The sequence below is a fragment of the Orycteropus afer genome, unplaced genomic scaffold, assembly GCF_000298275.1.
Source record: "Orycteropus afer afer isolate SDZICR_OR568_19922 unplaced genomic scaffold, OryAfe1.0 scaffold00193, whole genome shotgun sequence".
Taxonomy (NCBI): Eukaryota; Metazoa; Chordata; class Mammalia; order Tubulidentata; family Orycteropodidae; genus Orycteropus; species Orycteropus afer.
Window position 1 is genome coordinate 5,113,180 of NW_006921780.1, and position 20,410 is coordinate 5,133,589.

The window sequence follows — 20,410 nt, forward strand, 5'->3', positions numbered from 1 at the left end:
TTGATCACTTTCCAAGGAAGTATTGAGGTATTTGTCTTCAGTCTCACTAATTCTGTCTTTCATTGATTCAATTCTATTCCTTTGCCATTTCGATGTGTTATCTATTCCTGAAAATTTGGTATTGATGTTCTGGATTTCTATCTGTAGATTTTATACCATTTCTAAGTTTTCATTTATTTTGTCATTTTGTTCTTGAACTGTCTCCCAAGATTGTTCTAGGGTTTTGTCTGTGTTTTCCTTAATTTTTTCAGTGTTTTCCTCGATCTGTCTCTCACCCCATTGAAGGTACCTAAATATAATTCTTTTGAATTCCTTATTAGGGAGTCCCAATACTGCTTCTTCTTCAGGGATATGTTCTGGGTCTGTATCCTGGTCTTTTGTTTCTACTGCTTTATCTTACTTCTTTGTGGGGACTCTGATGGTCTGTTGTCTCTGGGACATTGTAACATTGTTGTATTTATATTTAATTAGTGATTGTATGTTGGAGTGATTCACCCAAGAATTTAATTTTCTTCATTTTGTTTGGATATTATCTGAGTGAGTAAGGTACTGTGCTCCTGTATTTGCTAGTTGGCAGCACTTATGCACTCACTACCTGTCCTGGTGGGTGTGATAGAGAATGAGAGTGGGTGCACAGATATCTGTTAGCTGTTTGTGAAGAGCAGTTGAGGGTGGGTCAGGCTTGTATTGGCTGTCATGTATCATTGGCCAGTTGGTGCAGAAGCAAGTGGTGGCCCTCACTCAGGTGGGGCTACAGGAGGTGCAAGTATGGTTGTGTTGTATGGTCATGGTTGCTGTCTCCCACTCAGACAAAAACAACAATAAAAAAAAAAAAAAGTAAAAGCAAGGACGGAAAACACACACCACACAAACACACGGGAACAATCCTCCCTACCCCCAAAAGAGGAAAGGCAATAAATGATATGAAATATTTAAAGAAATATTTTAAAAAGACAAAAGAAATATAAATAGAAAAAGAAAATAAAAACTCACAATCTCTGTGGAGGGGGGAATAAGAGAAAAGAGCTAGAGTAAGAAAAATGAGGAAAAAAAATGGGAAAAATGCAAAAAGAAAAACAAGTGATGGAGAGAACTACAAGAAAGAAAGAAAAAAAAAAGCAAAAAAAAAAAAAAAAAAAAACAACAACAACAAAAAGCACAGAGAACCAGGAAAAGGGAAAAGGGAAAAAAGCTCCAAACTAGATCCTGGGAAGAAAAACAAACAAAGAAAAAATAAAACAGAAAACCCAAACCTGGGGGCCTGGGGCTGAGCACCCAGGCTCCACTGAGCACACAAACTGGGATGGAATTCTTGCTGGTCCAAAAGGTAGGTGGAGGTGAGGGATGGACACACCTCTGTTCACCACGTGGTTGTGGGGTATAAGAATAGGAAGGAGAATATTGCACCTTTCTAGTTGTCAGCCTCTGGTAAGTTGCTGCTGTCCTTAGCAAGTGGAACCTATTCTTTTAAGTCCCTGGAATCTGAAAGAATGCTGTGGCTTTAACTATACAAAATGGTTGAACTGCTTGTAAACATTGAAAATGGCTGTGCCCTCCAGACAGCCAAAAGTCCACAGTTCAGTTTGTCTCCTTCTTTGCTGTTTCCCATCAGTGCAGTTGTTCTTACAGCCCTTGGTGAGCAGGGCTGATATTTAGGCTAATTCTCAGGCCCTAAAACTACTTGAAAATATTCAAACTGTCCATGCTGTCAGGATAGCTGACAGTCCACAGCTCCGTTTGTCTCCTTATTCACTGTTTTCATTAGATTCTTCTTCTAGTTGGTGTTTAATTCACTTCTGTATTCTTCCTGTCAAAACTCAGAGCTCCAGGAATATCATCTGTATCTGTGTCAGTTGCTTTCTCTTTTCTTTGTCGAAATGGTTCTGTGTAGCTTGTCTCTCTATTCCACCATCTTACCAGAAGTCTCTATCCATATCACAGTTTATTAATGAATTTTTCTCCAAGCCTGATGCCATGTTCTTCTTCATATAGTCCAACTTCTTGGATTATTTGCCCAGGAGACATATTCAATAAGTATGGCAAAAGGATACAACCTTGACACACACCTTTCCTGATTTTCTTTTCTTTTGATTGTGATTTGGGTAAAAATTTAGAGAGCAAATCCATTCTCCATACAGCAGTTCATACATATTTTCCTTCATTACATTGACTGCAATTCCCTACAATTCAACAGCTCTCTTCCAAGTTTCTCCCTGTAGTTACCTCTTCCCTATGTCCTTCTTTCCTATGCATTCCTGCACCTGAACTATCTCCCTGTGCAAACATTGTCCTCTGTTCTCCTGTGATTGATCATTCTAAGGAATGTATCTACCTGGTGCAAATGTTCACCCTATATGCCTATCTATTGTTTGGCTGGAAGGTATGGGAATGAGTTGGACCATAGTCTTGGGGGTCTCACCAGGCTCTATAAGATCAGTACTTTTTTTTTTTTTAAATGAATTTGAGTTTTTCCACATTGTTCTTCCACTCTGTCCAGGACCTACACCTTTCCTGACTTAAAGCCATGCAGTATCCCCTTATTCTATTTAAGTGACTGCTTCTTGGTTTAGGTACAGTTTCTTCATGAACACAATTATGGGTTCTGGAATTTCCATTCTTTGCAATGTTATCCATAATTTGTTATGATTCACACAGTCAAATGTCCTTGCATAGTCAACAAAACACAGGTAAACATTTTTCTGGTACTTTTTGCTTTCAGCCAAGATCTATCTGACATCAGCAATGACATCCCTCATTCTACATCCTCTATTGTCCTGGCTTGAATTTCTGGCACTTCCTTGTCAATATACTACTACAACTTTATTTTTTGAAGTATCTTTAGCAAAATTTCACTTGTGTGTGATATTAATGATAATGTGGATATAATATCCACATTCTATTGGATGACCTTTCTTTGGAATGGGTACAAATATCCATCTTTCAGTTGGTTGACCAGGTAATTATCTTCCAAATTTCCTGGCAAAGATGAGTAAACACCTTGAGAGCTGCATCCATTTGTTGAAACATCTCAATGGGTATTCTGTCAATTCCTGGAGCCTTGTTTCTCATCAATTCCTTCAGTGCAGCTTGGACTTCTTCCTTCAATACCATTGCTACCTCCTGAAATGATTGTGAGGGCAGGATCATGCAAATAATGTATATGGAATCCTAATGAAGAGATGTGTCAAGTTTGCCATTTCCCACTAGGCTTAAAATGAACCATCTCAGAGGCATAAAGGGATGATTTCACTACCACCAAGAAAGAAGAGTATGTTACCTGGATTCCTGTGCTGAGAACCTCCTAGGTCCGGAGACAGAGCAACAGTAAGAGCGAGAGCAAGAGTCAGAGTGAGAGAGAGAGTGAGAGGAAGCAAGAGAGAGAGAGAGAGCCAGAGAGAGAGCGAGAGAGAGTTATAACACTGGAGATGAGAGATGGCAAGGAGATGAGAGACAGTGAAGAGATGAGAGACAGTGAAGAGATGAGATATGACAAGAAGCAGTGGCAGAGAACAGTGGCAGCAGAGCCAGGAAACTGGCAAGAGATCAGCAGGAGATTGTCAGGAGACAGCAGCCAGATGCGTTTCCTGACCCGCTGAGAGAGCTGAGTGACTTTGGGCAGGAGGCTTGCTGGTGGTGTGAGGTGTCTCCAAGCACTTGTTGGAGCAAACTTTCCCAACCCATGGAATTGGAATTGAGTGCCTTTGGGCCGAGGTTTACTTGTGGAGTGGGTTGCCTTTGGACACTTATTGGCAGCTAAAAGAGCTTATAACACTTGCTTGAGCAGGGCAGAGCTGGACCAAGGGGAGACCTGCTTAAGGTTGAGAAGAGGTTGTCCTTCAAACAACTGTATCCTGAGAGTTCCTGAATCTGAATTGTAATCTGTTACTTCCCTAATAAACTCTATAACTGTGAATATGGTCTGTGAGTTCTTTGTGGCCATTGCAACAAACTATTAAATCTAGCAGAGAAGTAGAGAGTGCTGTGGGAGGGATGATTGGAGTCAAAATTGGTAAAAAGTTTGGCATGTGTAAGCATGTCTGACCTCTGCCTCATAGGAGTCAGCCTTGGGCATTTAATGCAAATAATAGTTCTCCTTCCCCCTCAGGAAGTTTGAGGTCAGATGCAGCCTCTGCCTCTCCACCATTTCTACAGAAGTGAAACAATTAGAACAAAAATTGCAAGAATGTTGACACACTGAATGTGAAGAATGTAACCAATGTTATTGACCATTATGTCTAAAAACTATGGAATGGGAGCTGGTTTTGCTGTATATATTTTCACCATAAATAAAATTAAATATTAAAAAACAAAATAAAATAATTTATAGGTAAAAATGAAACAATTAATTTAAAAAAAGAGAATGTACTAGATCTGGCATAATATAATCTGATATTGGAAAACTGTTTAAGAGACATTGTTACGAAAAAAAGAAAAAAGAAAAGCAAATTGAAAAAATTACTTATTTTAATAAAAAAGTTATTATTTTAACATTGAACAACTAATGGTAGCTATCTTGGGGATTTTAGGGGATTTTTACTTGTGAAATATTTAAATTATACAATGAACATGTATTTATTATTTTTTGTGATCAGAAAATGACACACTTAAAAAAGATACATTAAGAAAACCACAAAAAAATACTTCAATCCCATGAAACATGAGATAATTTTACCTAGAGAAAGAGGAATGTTATTCCTTATATGGGATAAAAGAATAGAATTTGAAAAGTTGAGCAAGGAGAAGGCAGGGTATCCTCGACTGAAAAAGGAGAAATGTGGTAATACATCAGCTTGTGACTCAAACCAGAAAACTGAGTCATTCCCACCTCCAGCTTTTCTCCCACCAGGCCCTTTGGATTCTACCTCCAAAATATATCTCAGATCTATATACATCTCTCTGACTGCTTAGCCACCATCCTCTATCCCACTAACATCATCCCTAACATGCACTACTACAATAGCCTTCAAACTGCTCTCCTTATTTTTATGCTTATCCTTCTCTAGTCCATTCTCCACGAGAGAGCCAGAGTAATATTTTAAAATATAAACCATATCTTTCCCTTGCCTGGTTAAAACACTGCAAGGTTTCTCATTGTACTATGAATGAAATCCAGTCCTCATGGCTTTGCATGGTCTGGCCCATCCTTGGCCTCATTGGGATTGCTCTTCCCCAATTCTCTGTATTTAGCTCCCTGATCTTTTTTCAGCTTCTGTATTAGTGGAAATAGTTCACCATATTAGAGTTATTCACCTATCTTGAGTCTTTCCTCTGCTGGGCCCTTTCTCCTTATTCTTCAGGTCTCAGCTTAAATGTCACCTAATGGAGACCTCTACAGACCACTGTCTTAGGCTGGGTTCTCTAGAGGAGAAAAACCAGTGAAATACATAGACACATACACATACACACACATGGGAGGGGAAGAGAGAGAGAGAAAGAGAGAGAGAGAAAGAGAGAGAGAGAGAAAGAAAGATTGAGGTTTATTTCAAGGAAATGTTCAAAAAGTTGTGGAAGCTGGCAAGTCCCAAATCCATGGGTCTGGCATCAGGCTGGAGGCTTCTCCTGACACACATAGTTGCAGGCACTGATGAACCAAAAATCAGCAGCTCAGACAGCAGGCTGCTGGCTCACATCTTCTGTATTACATTCCATCTGTTATCCATAAGTCCATCTGTTTGGTTACTTAAGAGAAAGTCATTATGCAAGTTTGGCATCTGAAGCATGGCTTGGTCTGGTGTAGACTGGAAAACTCAATTTAGATTAAATGCTGGAAATGATGTTACTCCTTAGGTTTGTGATATAGATTAGCAGGTTCAAAACTGAAGGACTGGAAAATTATCCCAGATATCTTGATTCTGTTGCCAGGCAGAAAACCAAGCTCCCTGCTTTTTTGTCCCGTGGGATCAGGAGAAGATAATTTCTGCATTCCTTCAAAGACCTTTCAACAATTTAGATGACATTGTCAAGGGCAGTTGCCCTGAAAGAAATGAGTTTCTAATGGGAAAAGGAGCTCTGGTAGTATAGTGGCTAAAGCACTTGACTGCTAACCAGAAGGCTGGCGGTTCAAACCCACCAGCCACTCCTCGGAAGGAAGGTTGGGCAATCCTACTTCCGTAGTGATACTGCCTCGGAAACCCAAGGAGGGGTCGCTATGAGTCGGGGCCGACTCGATGGCACATAACAACAACAACAACAACAATGGGAAAAAGAGGAAGATGAAGTGGGTTAATAGGAACTGGAGCCTCGGGCTGCTTGTCATGGCTATAGAGAGCATTTAAAGACAGAAAGTAGGGGTATTGATGGAATAAGGCAGGATTAAATTGAAAAATAGATTGGAAACTCAGTTATGTGCTTCCAACTTCTTGGATATGTTTTGTTGATATCCTAAGACTTTTTATATCTTGCTGATACTTGTATATCTGTAAAATAGCCCTCTTACTTTTATTTAGTTTTCAAAGTTATAGGTCTGGGAAGAGGGGTAAGAATGTAAGAACTTGGGGCAATCATGTGCTTACCTCTTTGGGTGCTTGAACAGTGGAGTAAATTGTAGCTGACTCATGGTTTTTCACAGGCTTTGGGATTTCCCTTTTCTGTAGAAATAATCATACCCATATCATTCACACAGAGAGAGACAAAGAAATACTCATGCACAGATATCTTCTTGGGAAGGCTTTGTGACAAGCAGGAAGGCATCCAAGTTCTTCAGGAGGAAGGTCAAGGAGTGTTTAGCAAAAGGAACAAAAAGTTAAAGTGCCACCTACTTTCAGACTTGTGCAGGTTTAGTAGCATTTCCTGAGCCCCAAACAGAAGCACAGCATCTTAGCAAGCCAGTGAGTCAGAGAGAGACACAAGAGCAGCCTTGTTGGCAGAGCATGTGAAGGAAAGGAACCATTCTTGTCCTACATCCAAGTCTATTCTCCTTCCTTCACTTCAAAGAACTAACCTGTATGCCAGATGGTTATTGCATTTTATATTTTGGCTCAGATCTTTACTGAGCAATAACTGGAGATATTACCTGCTCTATTTTGTCCCTCCAATTCTAGCTGCCTGGACATCATGTCATTGGGGTCTCCCCAGGCATGGGTAGAATAGAAAACCTGGCCTGACGACTAGCTCTACATAGAGTACTCAGTATGATAGTAACGAGAGAGGCCCCCACCCCTACATCCTCCAAAAAACCTGCTTATAGGTTTTGACGCTTTAAATTAATTAAGGAGTATTTAGAATATCATCAAGGCTTCAGAAACTGTCTCCAAAGTATAGTTTTGTAGCTTCTTGGTTTGATGGGAAGTAATTCATCTGGTTTTCAAGAGGAAATGGCAATAGAAATATCAGAACAAGTGAAATAACTACCTTCTTGTCCTCTCTCTTCAAGGGGCCTACTTTGCAAATGCTGATGAGGGCATGAGTAAGGGGAGATTTGTTTGAGAAACCGCAGATTCCTAGCTAGATGGTTGCTTTCATCAGTTGGAGAACACCAAATGTTTTTAGTTTATTTTTTAGAAGACATGGAGACTGAACCCCTGAGATGTATTGTGCTATTTAGAAATGTGCCACCTCCAGGTACTTTATTTCTAGGTGGTAGTGGGTTCCTGATGCTTGACTAAGGCCATCCTGTTATGTTGCTAGAAGAAAGAGGAGGATTGGGGTCTGCTGTAGCATTAATGTCTCCTAGGAGCTCTGGTAGCATAGTGGCTAATACGCTTGCCTGCTAACCAGACGGCTGGCGGTTCAAATCCACCAGCCACTCCTCGGAAGGAAGGTTGGGCAATCCTTCCGTAGTGATACTGCCTCAGAAACCCAAGGAGGGCAGATACCCAAGGAGGGGTCGCTATGAGTTGGGGCTGACTCGACGGCACATAAAAACAACAACAACTATGGAGGGGTTGCAAATTCTTGCTTCTCTTTCTCTTCTGCAGAAACTGATTCTGAGCTCCCCTAACTCCCCAATACCCGGGGTAAGAAGTCCCTACCACAGAACTGGCTCATTTGGAGACTCTCAGACTTAACTGAAGTATTTACTGAGCATCTTGTTAGGATTTGCATTAAGGCAGCTTGTAATTAAGCTGAAGGAACAAGACTTATTGATGCATTTGGCATTTGGGAACAGTGTAACATTCTCAAACCAAATGAAACCTAGCCCATTGCCATCAAGTAGATTCAGTCTCTTAGCAACCTTATAGGACAGAGTAGAACTGCCCCATAGTGTTTCCAAGACTGTAAATCTTTACAAAAGAAGACTGTCTCATCTTTCTCCCATGGAGTGGCTGGTGGGATCCAACAGCAGACTTGGTTAGCAGCTAAATGCCTTAGCTACTGTGCTGCCAGAGCTCCTTAGTATAAAGCAGGGTATGAGTAACAATTCCACAAGGGGTGAGAGCTGTAGGGGCTAGAATAATCATACATACCACTTTGCAGCCCCTGTCATTGCCCTCCTTTCGCCTTCCATCATGGCATTTGTCATTTGAATAAGTCAGATGATTGTGGAGGCCAGCTTGTGAATAATGACTGTAGAAATAATGGCAATGAAATATAAAGCTGGAGGAACTCACCTTGTTTGGGTGATTGACCTGAGCATACACCGTACTTCCTGGAGGCACTGAAGTGTATTCTGTGTTTTCCATGGTCTCTGTTGTTAACACAGGAAGGCAGAGTCAGTGGCAAAAGCACCCTGGGACCACACCTCCAAGGGCTTTGCCCCGCCCCAGGGGAATTTTCTGGTCTCAAAGTGACAGTTGTTTGAGGCCCTGCCCTTGTCCCCTTATGGTTCATTCATTTTGACAGTCTTTGGAGTTCTGGGATGAACCATAACCTTCGCAGGGATGTGATCTGTTTTGACTTCATCTCTTGGGAGGTGGTCTTGAGGTACCCTGAAGCTTTAGAATCTCTCTCAGGCTTCACATGTGGGCCAGGAAGCCCCTGGGACCAAATAGCACTGCTTCACAGGAGTCCTTGGGTGGTGCAAACAGTTAACGTGTTCGGCTGCTAACTGAAAGGATGGAGGTTTAAACCCATGTAGAAGTGTCTCAGGAGAAAGTCCTGGTGATCTACTTCCAAAAAACTCAACCATCAAAAACTCTATGGAGCACAGTTCTACCTTGACACATGGGATCACCAGTGAGTCAGAATTGACTCAACAGCAACTAGTTCCTAAATGCTAGAGGCATATCATTGGCTAACATAATATGGCCAGGCTATTTCACAAATATGATCTTTCTAAACTTTTCAAAGTCCCTTGAAGGCGAATTTGCTTATACTCATTTTAGAGATGAGGAATTGGAGGCTCAAAAAGTTCAGTTGGCTTATGCAAAGTCACGTAGGGTATAATAAAACAGGAACTTTAGTGCATATCTTCTTCTTTTTTAAATTTTTATTGTGATTTGGGTGAAAATTTACAGAGCAAATTCACTTTCCATACAGCAGTTCACATACACTTTGTCTCATGACATTGACTACAATTTACAATGCAACAGCTCCCCTCCCACTTCCTCCTGATAGTTACCTCTTCCCTGTGTACATCCCTCCACGTACTCCTGCCCCTGAGCTGTCTCCCTGTGCATAAACAGCCCTTCTTTCTCCCATGATTGTTCTCTCCAAGAAGTCTATCTACTTCAGGTAAACACTAAACTCATATGCCTGTCTTTTGTTTGGCTGGAAGTCACAGGTGTGGGTTCAATTCCAGACTTGAAGGGCAGCTAGGGGCCACAGTCTCAGGGGTTCCACCAGGCTCTATCGGACCAACAAACTTGGTCCCCCCCCTTTTTTTTTTCCTCCAAATGATTTTGAGTTTTGTTCCACATTTTTCTTCCTCTCTATCCAGGATCTCCTACATAGATCCCCCTCTAAATGGCTGACAGTGGTAGCCAGGCACCATCTAGTTCTTCTGGTCTCATAGTCGTATAGGCTGTGGATCGCATGGTATATCAGTTGCTAGGACTAATTGTTTCCATGAATCTTAGGTTTTCTTCATTCTTCTTTGCTCTGGAAGAGGAGAGACCCATCATTGCATCTAGACGGCAGCTTGCAAGCTTTTAAGATCCAGTCGCTACTTGCCAAAGTAGGAGGTGAAACAATGTTTTGTGTAGTATGTTAAGTGCATATCTTCTGAGTCCAAATCTCAGTCCCTTTCCTCCACACATGGCTTCCTATATCTCTTATTTATGGGATCAGATTTCAAAGCCAATCTGAGTGTGGAGCTTGTGTTTTTGCCTCTATATCACATCTTCTCTTTTGACTGTATGTATCCAATGCTCAAACTTTGGCTGAACAGTAGTGATAGAGTCAGGCAGTTTGATTTTGGACCTTTGATGATTTGAACTCTTCTCCTGTCCTGCATTTGCTAGATGATAGTGGACAGACTATGAGCCCTTTTACTGGCACTTAGACCCCTAGTGGCTCAGTGGTTAAAGCATTGAGCTGTTGCTAACTGACAGATTGGTTGTTTGAACCCACCAGTTGCTCTGCATGAAAAAAATGAAGCAATCTGCTTCTGTTCTGGTTACCTAGTGCTGCTCTACCTAGTGCTGCTCTGACAAGAAATATACCACAAATGGGATGACTTAAACAAACAGGAGTTTATTCTTACAATTTGGAGGCTTTAAGTCCAAGTTCAAAGTGCCAGGCTCTAGGGGCTGGGTGAAAGCCCCTCAACCTTGGGGTCCAGCTCTGCCTCCTGCTCCCGGCCCACTGGAGCTAGAGGCGTTTCTTCACTCAGACAGCTGCTGGCTGCTGAGGCTGGAAGCCCCAAGGTTGACAAGTAAAAAGGCACAGTCCTGATGTTACCAGACCACATGGCAGACCATTAGCTTAAGTCCATTGTAAGTCCAAGGTCAGCAGAACATGGCAGGCTGCTGAACAACGACATGGCTACATGCAAGGTCCAAGCATGCCAAAGGTTAGAGACCATTCTTAAAACTTCTCCTTATATACAGGGAGCAGATCACATCCCAAAGGCAGCTACTCCGCTGCTCCCAGTCTATTCCACCATGGAGTTGATTGATAGTCTCATCATGGGGAATAACTACTACCAGCTGCCCAGCCATTCACCAGGTCCAGCCAAGTTGATACACAAAACAAACTACCACAATTCCACCCCTTGTCAACTTGGCATCTTCAATGGGTAGTATCTGTACAGGTGTCCTCCACTGGGTGGCTCCAGTCCCCTAGTTCCTGAATGGTGACCTTACGCCTTGGCCTGGCGACCCTGTTCCTCTCCCTCTTGGGCATGGCAGCCCTGCCCCCTCACTCTTGGGCAGTGGCTATGGCTCCATCCCACTGACTCACATGAATGGGAAGCCCCACACTCCAGAACCAAGTTGGTGAAGGCCTGGCTCTTTGAAACCTAGGGGGCTGTGATCGTTCCACCCCCAAAGGCCATGGTCCTATCCTTAAGGCTGAGGCAGCTCTGCTTCCGTTTCCTTGGTCTCTCTGCTTCTGCCGATTAATGCCGAAGGCAACCCACTCTGCAGGAAATCTTCCTGCCTAAAAACACTCAGCTTTCTTGCTCCATGGGCCGGCCAAACCCATTACTCCATTTTATGCCAGTCTTCTCTACCAATTAATGCCCGAAGGCAACCCACTCCTCCAAGAAGCCATCTACCCAATGGCACCTGGCTTTCTTCTCTGTGGGCTGGTAAGGCTGTCGCTGTTTCATGCCGGTTCTCTCAGCTCTGCTCTTGCCGTCTCTCATGCTGGTCTCTGGGCTCTGCTCCTGCTGTCTCTCATCCCAGTCTCTTGCTGTCTGTCATGCCGCACGCCAGGGTCTCTCTGCCAGGGTCTCGGGTCAAGGATGCACTCCACTCCTGTTTCCACATTTTGGGTATCTATCAGAGCAGCACCCTACTCTCTCGGTACCACATTCTATTCTGGTTCCCTAGTGCCGCTCTGACAAGAAATATACCACAAATGGGATGGCCTTAACAAACAGGAGTTTATTCTTACAATTTGGAGGCTTTAAGTCCAAGTTCAAAGTGCCAGGCTCTAGGGGCTGGGTGAAAGCCCCTCAACTTTGGGGTCCAGCTCTGCCTCATGCTCCCAGCCCACTGGAGCTAGAGGCATTTCTTCACTCAAACTCACTGCTGGCTGCTGAGGCTGAGAAGCCCCAAGGTTGACAAGTAAAAAGGCACAGTCCCGATGTTACCAGACCACACGGCAGACCATTAGCTTAAGTCCATTGTAAGACCCAAGGTCGGCAGAACATGGCAGGCTGCTGAACAACGACACGGCTACATGCAGGATCCAAGCGTGCCAAAGGTTAGAGACTATTCTCAAAACTTCTCCTTATATACAGGAAGCAGATCACATCCCAAAGGCAGCTACTCAGCTGCTCCCAATAGAGTCTACCATGGAGTTGATTGACAGTCTCATCATGGAGAATAACTACGAGCTGCCCAGTCACTCAACCAGGCCCAGCCATGTTGACACATAAACTACCTACCACAGCTTCCATAAAGATTTACAACCTTGAAAGCCCTATGGGGCAGTTCTACACTGTTCTATGGGGTCCCTATGAGTCAGAATGGACTCAATAGCAATGGGTTTGTTTTTCAGTTGTTTAGTTTCTCCATCCACAGGGTGGGATTGACCTGAAACTCACTCTGAGAAACTACATAAGTGACTGGCTCACTGTGAGGAGCCCTGCAGGTCTCACAGGGGACCAATATGCAGTTGTAAGTCACCTCCCCTAACACTACGTATGTGGTCTGAGTAATGACATTGTGACCCTTCTTTATCTCATTCCTCAGCCCTCTGGCCAGCCCCCTTCCTCTTCCATTCAGCTTCTCCCATCCATTTTATGACTGGGAGTTAAGAGTTCAGAAACTCACCAGGACCTTGTGGAGTAGACAAATGAAGGATACCTGAAAAATAAAATCAGAAATTGAAATCTGTGATTGCAGTGAGAAAGAACTTCCCCCCCATTTTCCCCTTAGGTGTGTTTCTAGAGGATATGGTGGGAAAGGAGGCTCTTCCTGGGACCTGAAATGAAAGGGCAGGAAGGCCCTGAGGCTAAGTCCTGGATTTTCCAGTAGGATACCTCCATCAGGATATTAGCAGGTGTGTCATGGTGGTGTAGTGGTTAAGGCATTTGACTGCTAACCAAAAGGTCAGTGGTTTGAATCCGCTAGCTGCTCTGTGGAAGAAAGGTGAGGCAGTCTCCATCCATAAAGATTTACAGCCTTGGAAATCTAGTGGGGGTTGCTATGAGTCAGAATTGACTCGATGGCAGTGAATTTGGTTTTTGGTTTTGAGTGGTCATCCCAGTGGACTAGCCAACTCAGGGTTTGCATCCTCCCTTCACCTAGCCTCTAGAAGAGATCCTTGGGGGCAGAGGCCCTAGCCTGGGGATCCCTAGAACTTGGAGAAGAGGCTGTTAAGAATAAAGAAAACCTGCCTGCTCTTTTCCTCCAAACAAGCAACCACCCAAACAAGAAAATGATGAATATAATACATATCACAGGAACCGCAGTCTTAACCAATCTGATATCCACTGATGTGTTACTGAGTTCATCTGAAAAAAAAAAAAAAAAAAGGAAATGGAACTTGAAACACACAGAATGAGGCCCAGATGTTTTGCTCAGAGTCTCCACTGAGCCTTTTCTAGGCCACCTGTAGGGGCTGTGTGGGTTCATCTATACCGTGGGGCTCTGGGCAGGCTTTCTGGGGAGTGAGAATTCAGAGCAGGGCAGGGTGGGGCCCAATAGAGTCATGGGGATGAAGCAATCTTACTTTGTTGTGGTCTTTGCTCCTGGGCTCTAAGTGGACAGGGTTTAGAAGGACAGGGGGAGGGGCTGTGGTAGGGGAAGGAAGCAATGGAGAAGCCTCTCAGGGGCAGTGAGTGGCAGAGGTGTTGGTCTTCTCCTAGGAGCCTTTGCCTACCGCCCACTGGGACACTGTTTTAGGAATCACATAGGCATAGGGCATGAGGACACATCACACTGTATGCCTAGTCAAGGTTCTCAGAGAGGCTTGATGAAGACTGTTACCTTTACAGAGACTCTTGGCAGAGACAGAGGAGGATAATGTGCTGACAGGATTCTTAGCTATGCAGGTGTAGTTCTGTTCACTGCAATTCTTAGGCTCACAGGAGATGGTGAGATTTGGACCAATCTTTCCTATGGGCTGCCATATGAATAAGACATCATCATTTGGATTCTCCACATTGCAGGTCAGGTGGGCCACACAGGTCTTATTCTCAAATGATACAAAGATACTGGTAATGTTTAAGTTTGTCAGTCGTCCTGTGTACAGAAAAAGACCTAGATTAAGGACAAATGGTTTAGCTCCGCCCCCTATGAAAAATATCCTTCATCTCATTGTTTCTGTATTTCACTTAATAATCTGCTGTATATTACAGCCTATATACTCTGTAAATAACTGCTTGTGTTGCTTAATTGATGGTTAGCCTTGATGTTCCTCAAACATACCAGGTGCAGGCGAGCCTTGTTACCTGTGCTGAATGGTTCTTTCTCCAGTTATCAGCGTGGCTCAGTCTCTCAAATGTTGTCTTTTTTTTTTTTTTTTTAAATTTTTATTGTTATCTGGGTGAAAGTTTACAGAGCAAATTCATTTTCCATACAGCAGCTCACATATACTTTGTTTCATGACATTGACTGAAATTTCCCACAATGCAACAGCTCCCTTCCCACTTCCTCCCCATTGTTATCTCTTCCCTGTGTCCTTCCCTCCCATGCACACCTGCCCCCTGAGCTGTCTCCCTGTGTGTAAACAGCCCTTCTATTGTCCCATGATTGACCTTGCTAAGGAATGTATCTGCCTGATGTAAATGTTCAGCTCATATGCCTGTCTTTTGTTTGGCTGGAAGCCAAAGGAGTGGGTTCAATTCCAGACCTGAAGGGCAGCTAGGGGCCATAGTCTCAGGGGTTCTACCAGGCTCTGCCAGATCAGCAAACCTCGTCCTTTTTTTTTTTTTTTTTTTAAATGAGTGTGACTTTTGTTGCACATTGTTCTCGCACTCTATCCAGGATCTCCTACATAGATCCCCCTCTGAATGGTTGACAGTGGTAGCTGGGTGTCATCTAGTTCTTCTGGTCTCATAGTTGTATAGGCTGAGGATTGCATGGTGTACCAGTCCCTTGGCCTAATTGTTTCCACGTGTCTTTTGTTTTTTCATTCTTCTTTACTCTGGACGAGGAGGGACCCATTGTTGCATCTAGATGGCTGCTTGAAAGCTTTTAAGATCCCAGTCGCTACTTGCCAAAGCAGGATGTGGAACAATGTTTTTGTGTAGTATATTATGCCAATTGAGTTTGATGTTCCCTGAGACCATGGTCCCAAGCCCACAAGTCCAGCTACATGCTCCCTCTGGGTAGCTGACTGTGGCCAAGAAGTGACTACAAACTTGTTCCTTGTCAGCTTTACTATCTACCTGGAAATAAAATGTCATCTTTTCAATGAGCTCTGTTGTGATTATTCCATTTCAGGTTGATGTCCCCCTCACTCTGAATTCCTGATGTTCCTTACCTAGTTCTCAGTTTTCTTTTCCTTGTACCACTCATGAAGGAGATTTGGTGGCATAGTGGGTAAGACATTTGACTGCTAACCAGAAGGTCAGAGGTTCAAACCCACTAGCTGCTCCATGGGAGGAAGATGAAGAAATCTATTTCTGTAAAGATTTACAGGCTTGGAAACCCGGTGGAGGTCACTATGAGTTGGAACTGACTCTATCTATGGAAGTGAGTTTGGTTCTTTAGTTTTTATATCACTGATAGTTTTCTAACATATTTTACTATTTGTTATTATGTTTATTGTTTATTACCTCCCACCTACTCCCAACCCAGTATGTTAACTATATGAAGGCAATGATCTTTGTCCGTTTTATTCATTGTAGTCTCAATTGCCTGGAATAGTGCTTGTACATTATTTGTAGTCAACAAATAATATGAATAAAACTAACATGGCTTCAACATATTTCCCAGTGTTAGACTCTAGATAATCATGCTCAATTAATTGGTATTGGCCCATAAAATGAGATCTATTTGCAATCCTTCTTAGCCTGTCACATACAGAGAAAATCATTGGTCAATTAAAAACAAAACAAAACAAAGCTATGCAGTTTATAGCTTGAAATTCCTCTGCATTGTTGTAAAACAAGTTAGTGTAGCTTAAACATCTCTTTGTATGTACCTTTGAAGAAGGGATATTCCAGAAAACCAAAAACCAAACCCACTGCCATTGAGTCAGATCTGACTCATAGTGCGAACCTTCCTTGGGTGTCTGAGGTGATATCACTACGGAAGTAGATTGCCCAACCTTCCTTCTGGGGAGTGGCTGGTGGGTTTGAACCACCAGGCTTCTGGCTAGCAGTCAGATGCCTTAGGCTCTATGCCACCAGAAGCCCTGAAAAAAGATTGACATTGAACCTTGATATGCTCAATAATGGCAAAGGAGCAATGTCCAAACAAGTGTGATGGAGCCTGGTCAGGGGTCTATGCTGGGACTTTCCACTGGATATGTATCTCCTTTTTCCAGGACCCTAGCACTGTCTTGATGATTACTGGTACCCAAAACTGAATGGTAGCTCCCCAAAAGATAAATCCATGTCCTAAATGCCTGGAACCTGTACCTCATGTGGAAAAAGATCTTTGCTTGTTGTTGTTGTTAGGTGCTGTCAAGTCATCTCCAACTCATAGTGACCCTGTGCAGAGCAGAACAAAACACTGCCTGGTCCTGTGCCAGCCTTACGATCCTTGCTATACCGGAGCCCATCATTGCAGCCACTGTGTCAATCCATCTCATTAAGGGCTTTCCCCGCCTTTGTTGACCCTCTCTCTGCTTTACCAAGGATGATCTCCTTCTCCAGAAAATGGTTCCTTCTGACAACATGACCAAAGCAGGTGAAACGAAGTCTGGCCATTCTCGCTTCCAAGAATTCCAGCTGCACTTCATCCAGGACAGATTTGTTAGTCTTTTTAGCAGACCATGGTACTCTTAGCATTCTTCTCCAACACCACAACTCAAAAACATCAACTCTTCTTCACTCTTCCTTATTCATTGTTCAGCTCTCACATGCATAAGAGGCGACTGAAAATACCATGGCTTAGTCTTCAAGGAGACATCTTTGCTCTTCTTCACTTGAAAAGATCTTTTCCAGCAGATTTGCCCAATGCAATACATTGTCCCATGTCTTGAGTACTACTTCCATTGGTGTTGATTGTGGAACCAAGTAATATGAAGTCCTTGACAACTTCAATCTTTTCTCCTTTTATTGTGAAGCTGTTTATTGGACCAGTTGTGAGGATTTTTGTTTTATTTATATTGAAGTGAAAGTCTTTGCAGACGTACTTAAATTAAGGATTTTGAGATGAAGAAATAGCAGTGGAGTACCTGGGTGGGCCCTAACTCCAATGGAAAGTGTCCTTATAAGAGAAAGAGAGATTTGAGGCAGACAGAAGAGGAGACACAGAGCAGAGGAAGACTTCAGAGGTGGGAATTGGAATGATGTGATCACAGGAGCATTAAGGAACGCCAACAGCCATCAGAGCTGGAAGAGGCAAAGAATGAGTCTCCCTTAGATCCTCCAGAAGAGTGCAGCATTAATTTAGAGCTACTAGCTTTCAGAACTGTGAGAGAATAAGTTTCTGTTAAGTAACCCTAGGAAACTAATACAGAGGCCCTAGGGAGATTTAATAATGCCCCTCTTTGGTTGGAATCTCTTACTTGGTACTTCCCAAGAATTCCATTCCCATCACACTTACCTGTTCTGTGTCCTATTCTTGCAGGAACATGACTTTGACTAATCTAACGTGGTAAACCTGCCAATTATTCAGGGGATATTAAATGTAAATCTATAGTCTATTGATGGAAACATTTAATTTTAACAGCACTTTTTTTTTTGGGATTCTGTGTCTTACCTCGACTCTTGAGTGAATTTAGATAGTTTGGATTCTCTAGTGGCTAAGAATTTTAGAATCTAAGGAGCCTTTAAAATGCCACTCTTTGGAAGGAAAATTGGGCAATCTATTTTCCTAGTGATACCACCTTGGAAACTCAAGGAGGGGTCGCTATGAGTCAGATCGACTTGACGGCAGTGAGTTTGGTTTTTTGGTATCTGGTAATCAATTTGATGCTCACGTTTTTTGTACAGTGTCCTCTCTAAGTGATCATCCTGAAGCTGCCCATGGCATGTCAAATAGTACTGATTGCTAGACAGAGTTTTTAAATTGAGTCATAAGCTATCTCATTATACTTTTCACAGTTTTATGTTGAAGACATCTTCATTCTTTAATCTTAAAGATGTAGTTTTGACTAATGATCAACATGAGCCACTGTGATAGCTGGAGCTGTGTGTCAACTTAGCTGGACCCCAGATCTGTGTGGTTGTTCCCATGATGGGATCGGATGACTGTGTTCTGAGTGGCCAATCTGCCCAAGGGGAGTTTCCCTAGGGGTGTGGCCTGCTTCCAGGATATCCAGGGACATCCTGGGAAAAGAGACATTCTTTGAGGGATTGGAACCCTGTTGTGCTGACTACAAACTTCTGTGAGTGAGCAGCCCACCGCTTGGCCTGGAGATCTTGGATTCGTCTTTTGTTGGAGTCAACAACCAGTGTACTGCCTGCCAGCCTTGAATTTCTTGGCCCCCTGTGCTTGCTTGAGTTTCCTCCAGGGACTTTGGACTTGCCGGCTTCTATATGTTTGTGAGCCATTTTCCTAAGATAAATTTCTCTCTCTCTCTCTCTCTCTCTATATATATATATATACGCTTTGCTGGTTTTTGTGTTTCTCTAGAGAACCCAATCTAAAACAGCCACATAAGGAAAAATATTGTTAAAAATTAAATCACCTCAATAGAAAAGATGTTTTCTCTTTATCACCTCATCCTCACAGAGCACTTTCTAGATAGAACACTGTTTTGTACACTGACAGTCCTATCTGACTAGCCTTTGTGTAGAGTGAGGTATCATTACAGGGTCATTATGTGGGAAGCCTCTGAGGCCAGACTTTGTGGTTTCAAGTCCTGACTCTACCACGTAGTATCTCTGTGACTGCAGCCAAATTATTTAACCTTTCTGTATCTGAAGGGTGAGAATAGTGACCCCTCCTTGGGTTTCCGAGGAAGTGTCACTACAGAAGTAGATTGCCCAACCTTCCTTCCCTCCTTGAGTGGCTGGTGGGCTTGAACTGCCAGCCTTCTGGTTAGCAGTCAAATGCCTTAGGCACTATGCTACCAGAGCTCCTATGGAGCTGTAGTGAGGATTAAATGAAATACATATAATGCACATGATAAAAAATATCATAGATATTTTACTTCTATTACTTCTGCTACATTTCTGATTGAAAGTAACTGTTTTGTTGGGTGAAGTGATTCTGAGCTGGGGGAGTCACAAGACTTAGATTTTATTCTCAGTCACTAACTTGCTGTGCGATGTCATTGAGTTGCTTTATCAATGGACCTCAGACTTCCTCCAAATATCATACCCTTTACCTGCAGGCTATAATGCGTACTTGCAGTCACTTCAAATTAAAATATGCCATTTTTTTCCCCATTTGCACATAATTAAACCCAACATTTTGACTCACCAAAGATCCTCAGAGTGTAATAGTATACTGTTCTAGAAGTCTTTGAGGCCATTTGGGCACCGTACCATCCTGCATCTTCCATTGTCAGGTTGTTGAGCTGCAAGGAGCAAGACTGGGTAAATTTCAGTTGTCCTTTTCGTTTGGGGTCAGTCACATGGACTTGTGGGTTTCCTGTTTCACTTTGCTGTAAGAAGGTGATAGATGTTCCATTGTGAAGCCAGGTGATGGACTCAATCTTCTCTCTTTCAGGAAGCTCCAGGGGAAGGGTTACCGACTCTCCCAAAACCCCGTTCACCATCTGCGGCACTGAGCTGCTTTGTGACACTATGCTCCCTGTAAACACAGAAGGGAAACTGTTACAACTCCCCTGGAAACGCCTTTCTCCTGTCCTCTTTTCTCCTAACTTAGCCAACCTGTTGGAGCTCTGTGATCTGAAGCCCATAGATAAGATGGACAGAGAAAGGGTAAGGGTAAGTGTTGAAATGGACAATCTCAAAGGCTCCATCCTCAACAAAATGCCTGACACTCTTGGTTAACAGGCAATTGGTTTAAGTGATCCTGGCTCAGTCTACCTTCTCACATGACTGGCCACTATTGGACCATAGGCACAAACCAACCTCTGACTTCTCTGGCCATAGGGTAAAGGGGAACAAGGAACTACGTCAACTTTCTGGCACAAACCCCAAGGATGCAATTCTTTACTGATGAAGCCTAAGAAAAGTTCAACATTTACTTATTACCTACTATATGTCCAACATAGTAAGCTTGTGCAGGCTATAGGACAACTAACAGGTTTGTAGATTATATAGCTCTCTCTTATACATTGGTTGCATAGTGCCTAAGGCACTTGACTACTAACCAGAAGGCTGGTGGTT

General features: G+C 43.0%; 1 protein-coding gene across 1 annotated transcript in view; it reads right to left on the minus strand.

Moving 5' to 3' along the window:
- Positions 1-5,116: 5,116 nt before the first annotated feature.
- SLAMF6 (SLAM family member 6) overlaps positions 5,117-20,410 on the minus strand; it is a 54,488-nt gene continuing 39,194 nt past the window's right edge. The window contains exons 4-8 of the mRNA XM_007947790.2: positions 19,536-19,868; positions 13,980-14,234; positions 8,550-8,626; positions 6,513-6,587; positions 5,117-5,209 (exon numbers count right to left, since the gene is read on the minus strand). Coding sequence (XP_007945981.2) covers positions 5,117-5,209; positions 6,513-6,587; positions 8,550-8,626; positions 13,980-14,234; positions 19,536-19,868 — 833 coding nt within the window. The remainder of the gene's footprint in view (positions 5,210-6,512; positions 6,588-8,549; positions 8,627-13,979; positions 14,235-19,535; positions 19,869-20,410) is intronic.